The sequence below is a fragment of the Penaeus vannamei genome, chromosome 18, assembly GCF_042767895.1.
Source record: "Penaeus vannamei isolate JL-2024 chromosome 18, ASM4276789v1, whole genome shotgun sequence".
In the NCBI taxonomy this organism is placed as follows: Eukaryota; Metazoa; Arthropoda; class Malacostraca; order Decapoda; family Penaeidae; genus Penaeus; species Penaeus vannamei.
In genome coordinates, this window is record NC_091566.1 from 7,280,499 (window position 1) to 7,290,498 (window position 10,000).

General features: G+C 38.3%; 1 protein-coding gene across 2 annotated transcripts in view; it reads right to left on the reverse strand.

Moving 5' to 3' along the window:
- Window positions 1-2,763: 2,763 nt before the first annotated feature.
- The window catches only part of LOC113827327 (dual serine/threonine and tyrosine protein kinase), a 71,865-nt gene continuing 64,628 nt past the window's right edge, over window positions 2,764-10,000 (reverse strand). For both annotated transcript variants that reach the window (XM_070132797.1, XM_070132798.1), the window contains 11 exons: window positions 7,800-7,972; window positions 7,269-7,500; window positions 6,582-6,820; window positions 5,706-5,912; window positions 5,228-5,411; window positions 4,865-5,021; window positions 4,298-4,460; window positions 4,034-4,117; window positions 3,686-3,935; window positions 3,233-3,484; window positions 2,764-2,965 (listed from right to left, as the gene is read on the reverse strand). In XM_070132797.1, the coding sequence (XP_069988898.1) occupies window positions 2,898-2,965; window positions 3,233-3,484; window positions 3,686-3,935; window positions 4,034-4,117; window positions 4,298-4,460; window positions 4,865-5,021; window positions 5,228-5,411; window positions 5,706-5,912; window positions 6,582-6,820; window positions 7,269-7,500; window positions 7,800-7,972 (2,009 nt within the window). In that variant the 3' untranslated portion in view covers window positions 2,764-2,897. The remainder of the gene's footprint in view (window positions 2,966-3,232; window positions 3,485-3,685; window positions 3,936-4,033; window positions 4,118-4,297; window positions 4,461-4,864; window positions 5,022-5,227; window positions 5,412-5,705; window positions 5,913-6,581; window positions 6,821-7,268; window positions 7,501-7,799; window positions 7,973-10,000) is intronic.

Sequence of the window (10,000 nt, forward strand, 5' to 3'; positions counted from 1 at the left end):
CATATATCTTTTTTCATTACCTATCAAGCAGTCATTCTTAATAAAAGCAAGGTTAAAATTCTCTCTAATTAATTATACTGTTATTTGTTAGGTGAAATATCCTTTCTATTGAAAAGGTTGTTTCTACCTATTTAATTTCATGATTTCTTTAACTAAATCTATTATTTCAAATTGAAAAATCAGCAATTAAGTGAAAAATCAGAAGCACAGGATATATAATTTGCACTTATGCTGCAACATTCATAAATTTTGAGGAAATGAGGATAAAAAAGCCTATGCATTAGAGCTGCATCTCCTCACTGACCACAGCCATTGTTTAGTGCAAACCTTAGAGTATGCTCGATTGTTCATGGCAAGGGTACTCGTCACCTGGCATTTTGCCCTGGTTTCCAATGGCTTGATTAGATACCATGCAGGATGAGTGGTTCAAGAAAAAGGTTTTTTACTTTTGATAACACAGACCAGAATCTGAGAACATGTTTCTTGTGAATAAATCTGAATGTTCATATAACTGAGAGAAAAAACAAACAAACATACTCTATTAAAAATACAATACAATAATGAATACCCAAGACATATGACATGAAACTCATTTCTTCATACCTTATTATTTGCTGAAGATGTCTACATTTCATCTTGTAATTGATCCTTATCCTCTTCAATAAACGTTTTTTCTTTCCCAGCTTGGAAGCTTTCAACATGTAATTCTATCTGGGACTATATCCTATCCAACCAATTATTTCTTTTTAAAATCATTTGTACAGTGTAAATATTATCTTAATGTGAGATCTTCTGATGCTGAACATGGAAATCTATTTCAGTGGCAAAAAGCATGGAATGAAGAGACTCATGACCTTGTTCTACAAGAAAATGAAACACATTCAAAACTACTCCTATGTAAAGCAAAATCACTAGTGTTACATCATAACTTTTCATTATCTATAATACAGCATTTATTTGACACTCAAGTAAAAAAGTAAATGTATCTCATCTGAGTTCTAAATGCAATCTGGCACTAGAGGTCATACTACATTAGTACAAAAACTCACCGAACATTTAGTGAGTGATACGTTCTAACTTTTTTTTAAAACCATGAATGAACAGCATATAACTTAATCTTATACATATGTTCCAGATTCTCCTATAACAATATAATGGACAAAAACACATGCATTTTCTCCTTCTCCTCCGCTTATTTTCTCTATCTCCTTTTCTCTTTCTCTCTCTCTCTTTCACACACACACACACATGTGCAAACACACACACACTCTCTCTTTAGACCTAGTTTATATGTGAAATGCTTAAATACAAATTATAATCCTTAAACAGATAAATAGAACAGGTGGATGGAATGACAGATGGATGGAAACATAAACACACTTCTGGGCACAGATTACCCAAAATGACTTGAACTGCATGAAAGCATTTTACACATAAACTTGATCTGTTATTGTTTAAGTGGTAACAGTTCATAAAAAAATTGGTTTACAGCTTAAGCCATGCGGCCATGTACGTTCTGACATGGTTCTATAAAATCACACACACACGAATGAGAAAGAGGGAAAAAATATAAACATATTCATGCATCCCTCTATAAACCATGTTATTTCTTAGTTTGAGTTAATTTTCCCAAAAAAGAAACAAAAAAAACACTCCCGATCTAACATATTCCTCCCTTTAACTTCTGCTCATATTAAATACAGATATCTGTTGAATTCCCACAGGCCAAAGACTGGCTACGAGAAGCTTAAAAAAATATGCATGGAAAAAGAAGGAAACACTGACAGTGCTTTCATACAAATCTCAAATTGCGTGACAACTTTCTAAAAGTTTTTAATGTTTTCCCTCTCTCATATTTTAAGATCACATCTTTATATTTCTGGTTATGGCTTCCCCTTTGCTGAGTGGATGTTTCTCGTTTCATGATGCTGAGAACCTTTTTCTTGAAAAGAGAAAAATGAGGGAAAAAAGCAACTAGAAAGATGAAGATAGATGTGAGAGAAAGGATGCAGTTTTTAGCATATTGTTCAATCAATTACTAAACATTCTGCCCATTCAAGTACAGTTCCTACTTACACTATAAATACTCTGGACAGATAGTCATTAGATATCCAAATTCCCTATCCCTTGTGGGGAATCAAGGTCATAGGCAATCACAGACGGGATCATCATCGCCCTAAAAAGAGGGGGGGGAGGGGGAATTACATAATGAAAATACCTATCATACATGATAGTAAGAGAGTAGAACAGTGGGTTCATGGCTATACCATTATATATTCACCCTTAAATTCAAGCTGCAAGGTGTTTAATGATGTATTCCCAGTCACAAATCCCTATGCTATAGCTGTGAAAATTGTATGCTTTTCATTTCCTAAGTAGTAACTATGAAAAAAGAGATTTTCAACATTATTAAACTCACATGACCTCAAAAGCAAGCAAAACCAACAAAAAAACATAAGCACATTTATCAATATCTTTTCATCTTTCTTGATGATCTATGCTCTGCAGATCTTCAACACTGTGACATGATTAATACACTCCATTCAGTCTAAAGGCACACACTCCATTAGGAAAAAGCTCTTTTGGCAATGAATTTTACGAAAGGCACACTCGGCTGTTTACTGATACAGGATGCAATCATCTTGTATCAGTTTCTGCAATAACTCTACCGAATAAGTACAGGAGTTACCTCTAAATATAATTTACTTTAGGATATGTTTAGTTAAATATGGCGGAAGCTCCATTTTCTATTTCAAAAAAGAATATCAATAACAATGATAGTTTCACATATTCTCACTTTTGTCTTGACCTTCTTATTACCAAAGCTGCTGATCAATGCAACATCCAAAGCCTTGTCTGAAGCACTAGTTTATCTGTCACTACACCCAAGACACTACTCACCGCCACAGAATACTACTGAGGGTGTACATCTGTATACTGCTCAATTGTGTTTCCTCTTCCTGTGCTGAAGAATAGTTACTTGATTAGTAAAAAGTCCATCACACTGGAATTTCCTTTTTCTAAATTATCTTTCCAAATGACTTTTGGGCACCTAAGTCTGCTTAAATATCTTCACACTACCACTATTATAATTTAAAGGCACACATGCTTTACAATCACATGGGATACAAAATATAAAAGACAATTTTTACAAATACCTGCAATCTTTCCACTTACACTTGAGACCCTTTTCAGATCACCCTCACAAGGAGTGAGTTTGGACTACACTAACCTATGAAGCCACACTGCTCAGTTGTCACAGCATCTATAGCTGAGTCAACTTTACTATCGTCTTCATTATGTTGATCATCATTCCACTGTTCTTTGTATTCCAGCTGTTTCTTTGCATAACACTCCATTATACGCATTAACCGGGGCTCTACATCACCAAGCAGCGGTCTTTTGGCAGGGTCCCCAGCCCAGCATTCTTGCATTAGTTCCCAGCATTCATTGTCAAACTGCGCTAGTCTTTCTGGCCGAGCACCTGAAACAAAACAAGATATAGTTTCTCTGTAAGCATCTATAGTAGCTGAAAGCTATTTTAATTGTATTTAGTGCATGAATCCTTTTAGACACACTAATTTCTGTGTGCAACAATAATAACCAACTATCATCTGCTTATCATAAACCATACAAAGATCTACTCTATCATGAATCCAAGGAAATACTCTAAGAATCCAATTACCTTTCTTAACACAAGTCCAAAGCTGGTCCTTTGACTGGCACTGCTCAAAGATGAGTGGTAACCTTACATGGCCAGCACAGATGTACCAGTAGAGTATGCCAAAGGCATATACATCAACACTATTGTCATAGTGGCCAGTGAAAAGCTCTGGAGCCATGTGGATGGGAGTACCAACAATACTGCCTGACATCATTGCCTCTGGCTTGCAGAAACCAAGATCAGTCAGCTTGGCTCGATTGCTTCTGTCCAACTGCAAGCAAAAAGTTTGTGGGGAAAAAAATTACATAGAATAATGAGATACTGCCCTTTGATCTACTTACTGTCAACAACAGAGATGGAAATACTTACCAGTACATTCTTTAGTTTTATGTCTCTGTGCACAAGACCTTGGGAATGTAGGAACCTAATACCCTGAGTGACATCAAGAGAAATCTGTAAAGAAAGAAATTTATTCAGTTTCCTCTCTTCATGCCCTTTCTCTTTTTTATAAGGGAGACAACTACTACAAAGAAGGAAAGAACAAATTACAAATATATATAAACAATTAGAATCAAGAGGATTTTATACATATATAGTACTTATATGAAAAAGCTCAACACCAGCATCTCTGACCTGTAGTCTGACTAGCCAATCAAGACCATGCTTGATTGCAGAGTACAAGTCCCGAGTGAGCCTGTCCATTATCAATAGGACAGCTGGAGTTTCCCCCTGGCCATAAGTGTGATCAATCACACTTCCTCGCAGGGCCACAATCCTCTCATGCTCTGGAACACTTCTGCAAAACCATGTGAAAATTTAGGGAATGGGCAAATATTTCTACCATGTTTTTTTTTTTTTTTTTTTTTTTTTTTTTTTTTTTTTAATCTTTCATCCTCTATCTATTACTGGCTCTTTCTGTTCTTACTCTGTTTTCTTGTGCCATTGTATATTATTCCATTTCTCTTTACTATTTTCCATCTTTAATTGAGGTGACATACACATTTCATTACTTAAAAGAACTGTAGCAGGGATGAACCACAGCTTGAGAAAAACATGCAAAGCATAATAAAAGACATGATAACTGGTAACAATAAAAGGAGATAATCATAGGAACCTGATTTGTACAGTGAACTCTAAGCATGAAAAAAAGAAAAAGAAAAAAACATAAAGAACTATGAAAAGAAGGCCATATGAACTAACCTGGTGTAGTGGAATTCCATCGCTAGGTCATTCCAGTGCTTTTCATCCAACGGCACAAGAGATTTCACTGCACAGGGCCTGAAGCCTCCCCATGATTCACAGCCGTACACTACCCCATACTGACCTCTACCCAGCTCACGGTCCAGTCTTGGCATTCCTGTAAAATGAAAAGGATTTTCTTGATACAAACTGTGTGGCATTACTGCATTAAAAAAGTTATTAGGAACACAAACTATATGTCTGTGTTTGATGGACTACATTTTACAGCTGCTCAAAGGAGTAGTTTCAGGTTGCTAAATATGGCAAACATTGATCTGTGGTGTTCTTCCCCAAAGAGACCGCGTTTCAGTCTTAAACACTGACCAAAGAGTATCATATCCCTGAGAGATGTGGATTCAAGTGAGAGACGAGCGAGCTTGGGAGCATCAATTTTCTTTATACGTGTCTGCTGTTCTTCTGTTTTCTCTAGGCGGCTGGTGAGCTGAGTCTCCAACTGTTTGAGGCTCCCAAGGAAGGAATCGTGGCTACTTTTTAACCTCTCACGAAACTGCAACAAGAGGTTGTGAAGGGGCAATGGTTAAGATTTTCAGAAGTTGTGATTTTGAAGATATATTTGGAGAAATCAGAATTATGGAGAGTATCGGTAATTCTGATTGATATCTTTAGATGGATACTGCACATCTACAACTGACAGTACATACATATACTGTTCATTCATCAATTCACAATTCACAGGTAGATTATCTAAATTCACTTATGAGGCACAATTTCCCTACTGATAATGAAAAAGAAAAAGAAATAAAAGTCTATTTCCACACAACTAATAAAAAATACCCCTCACCTGTGCACATATACTCTTTGTCAGCTTTGTTTCCGAAAGACTGGCAATCATATCAGCTGCGACCTTTCTCTTCCATTCTGCATCTATAATAGGTGGGGTTCTCCCAGGCATGGCGGCCACCAACTGCTTCATTTTCTCCCACAAAGAACGCAAAACGGAGGAAGAGGTGGTCACAGTCACCTCCACTTGGTAGGCTGCATTAACCATCTATGGAGAAATTATGAGGATGATGTATGTTTTTTCAACTATCATAAAAAGGAGGGAGGGTAAAGTAAGGCATAAAAAAAAGGAAACAAACAAACAAAAAGCTATAGCTTTCTATCTTCATTCTCCATTAAATAGAGAAACAGTAGTCCAAAATGAGCTTAATGAATAATGGAATTAAGGAAGGACTGATAAAAAGTCACTACAAAATCTGGCCTAAAAGAGGAAAGAGAACCTCTTTGAGGAATTCACATATATCACCAGCATCACTATCACATAGTGCATTCATTTGCGTAAACTCAACCACAAACGATTGGTTTGTTAGAATTGCATGAGGCCTGACCCAATAAATATATATTATAAACACATGCATATACATATAAATATATGCATATCAGTCTAGACATGCATATTTACCTGACAGATAGACAGATAAATGTGTATATATACATACATACATATATATATATATATATATATATATATATATATATATATATATATATATATATATATATATATATATATATATATATATCAGATAGACAGACATGCATCTATTTATACGTATATCCATGACCGTATATAAGAATATTTACAGGGAAGAGCCTCGCTCAATTTAAAAAAGCCAGGCCGCATGCATGTCTCCCCTTTCCAAATCCACTGCAGTACCTGCTTGAGCGCGTCGCCAATATGCGGATCTTCCCCGCAGGCCCGGCAGTCCTTCTCCAGGCTCTCCAGACACCGCTGCAGGGTGCCCAGGTAGGATTCGCGCATCACATCCACGCGATCCACCAGCTGCCTCCCGACCTCGGCATTCAGGGACCCGATCACCAGCTCCTGGATTTCGCCCGTGCATATCCGCACCTCCCTCGCGCACACCACTTCGCTCGTCGGCAAGTTCTCCACCTCTGATGGCAGACGGGAGGGAGATGTGCAAACAATGATCATGCACACCAATATAATAATTCTAATTCTCCTACTACTACTAATGATGATGATGATGATAACGATGATGGTGATGGCAACAACAACAATAATAATCATAAAACAATAAAAACAATCATCATCATCTTTACAATACTCATACAACAGAAAATTAGTGCATGCATCTTTAATGATTCACTGTACGTGATTGACAAAGAGTGATCAAAACGATTTAGGCTGTTATATCATTTGCTTACTCTTCCTAAGCAGTGTATGTAAAAAAAATGAAATCGTGAAATACATATATAAACAATAACATTTATACAAAGGTGACACACAATCCTCCAAAAAACAACTCGGGGAACATTCTCGGGAGCGACGGATTCGAACACCCGACCCCGCAAACGAACACACGACTCCCCGCGCTCTCACCTTGAAACTCGTACTCGGCCGCCTTTTCCAGCAGATCCTCGGACATGTTGGCAATGGTGTCGATGATGACGCTGCGGATCTCGTCCTGCTTGCTCGACGCGATGGCCATGAGGTTCTCGTAGAGCTCGGCCTCCTTCTCGCGCGCGTAACTGATCCTCCTGGGCGTGATCTGGATTTCGCGCGCCATGTCGAACGCGTAAAGGATGAACTTCCTCATGCAGCGGTTGTGGCCCTGGGGGTGCGGGACGGCGCTTGCGTTAAATGAGGCCGGTGGGAGCGAAAACAACGTCATAGAAGAAATCGTAAAAGATAAGAAGAGATAAAAATGGAAATAAAAAAAAAAAATTGTTACAGCACCCTGCCTTCTCATCTTTCTCCCGTAGCTGCAAGATAAATCATACACAAATACACCTATTATTATCAATACTAAATAGAAATCGGAATTAACAACGATCATAACACCTATGACTACAAAGTAATTATTGTTGTCAGAGGATCAGAGAACCCGAAGCGCTAGGTCGAGCCACTCACCTGGTTCAAAAGCGTCGAGGTGTGAATGAGATGTGACTGCAAAATCATCCTTATGTACGGAACAACGTTGGGGAACGAGTCGAAGCTGTCGATAAGTTCGCTGTCCACTCGGTAACTATGTTCCACCAGGCGGCACCGGAACTTCTTCGGCGCCGGTGTCATTGTGAGGTAACCTTCACGAGAGAGACAGAAAAAAAAAACGTATTGTGACTCATGTGTCGTTGTGAGGTCACGTGTGAGGGAAGCAAGAGGCATATGTATGCAACTTGAAAAGGGTATATATACAACTATGATATGATGTATCTTGGTGAGGTAAACTAAGAGGGAAAGAAAGGGTATGCTTATGTGTGTGTATGTAACCTGAGAAGAAGAGGAGGGAAAAAACACATAAAAGTGCATCTTTATCATTTACACCAAAAAGAAGAAAAAATGCAAGTAGACAAAAATAACGGCGTCTTTGAGTGCTATCCTGGCAGGAGAAACAACCACATGTTTTTAGACAATATAGCTCTTCTTAATAAAAGAAATTTCTACGGCAATTCGCACCAACAGGTCGTCTCGTGCAGTACTCTCCGTACGTAGAAATTTAACTCGGATTTCAATTCCTACGACAACACGACACAGGTAATGGAGGGGCGATATATACCAAGGAAAGTGCATAGAAAATCGAAAAAAATGCTAATGCCAATCACATATCTAAGGAAGATTTTCCGATGAACAAAACACTCGGTATGTTCTACAGACGGAGTGCGGCGATCTCGTTCAAATGTAAATAAGACATTTATTGGTCGTGTGGGCAGGGGTTCCTCCACGCTGAGCAGCCCAGGGTCTATCCTAACGTACTCTTTAAACCTATCTGGCGCGGTGGGGGGGGGGGGTTGCAGCAGGACAGGGAGACTACCCCTTCTTTTGAATACCATGTTCTGCTATTTGTTCGCCAGCACTTCATTTGCTACCGATGCTACCACCAGTAATATTCCGGGCACACTTTCAGCCCTCGCCCTACATCTGAAGGACAACACCATCGCTCCAGGAGGTCAGCAGAAGATGGATGGTAAATACCGGAGGCCAAAGTGTTAATTAGCATAAAATATCCATAAGTGGATGCTGGTGTCGGAGTGTCAAGCCTCGAGGGTCTATTGGAGATTTATTTAGGTTTAATTATCCTTGAAGAAAAACAAACAACAAAAACGACGAAAATGAAAACACTTCAAAATCTTACTGGGACATGCAGCAACTAATAGAAAGAAAGGAAAAGAAAAGAAAAACGGATTTGTGTCCTCTAAAGACCACCTTAGAAGAGAAAATAAGTGAGACGAAAGGAACAAAAATCACGAAAGGACAAGATGGGAAGCCAGATTTACATAACTCTGTAATCACGGAAGAAGAAAATAATAATGATAATGGTCGTAGGAAAGTAATTATGGTAATGATAATAACCTCAGTGATAATGAAAAAAATAATGACATTATTGCTATTACTCCTACTACTACTTCTGCTACTACTACTACTACTACTACTACTGCTTCTGCTACCAATACTACTACTTCTGCTACTACTACTACTACTACTGCTTCTGCTACCAATACTACTACTTCTGCTACTACTACTACTACTTCTGCTACTACTACTACTACCACTACTTCTGCTACCAATACTACTACTTCTGCTACTACTACTACTACTTCTGCTACTACTACTACTACTTCTGCTACTACTATTACCACTTCTGCTACCAATACTACTACTTCTGCTACTACTACTACCACTACTTCTGCTACCAATACTACTACTTCTGCTACTACTACTACTACTTCTGCTACTACTATTACCACTTCTGCTACCAATACTACTACTTCTGCTACTACTACTACCACTACTTCTGCTAACAATGCTACTACTCCTGCTACTACTACTACTACCACTACTTCTGCTAACAATACTACTACTTCTGCTACTGCTACTACTACCACTACTTCTGCTACCAATACTACTACTTCTGCTACTACTACTACCACTACTTCTGCTACCAATACTACTACTTCTGCCACTACTACTACCACTACTTCTGCTACCAATACTACTACTTCTGCTACTACTACTACCACTACTTCTGCTACCAATACTACTACTTCTGCTACCAATACTACTACTTCTGCTACTACTACTACTGCCACTACTTCTGCTACCAATACTACTAC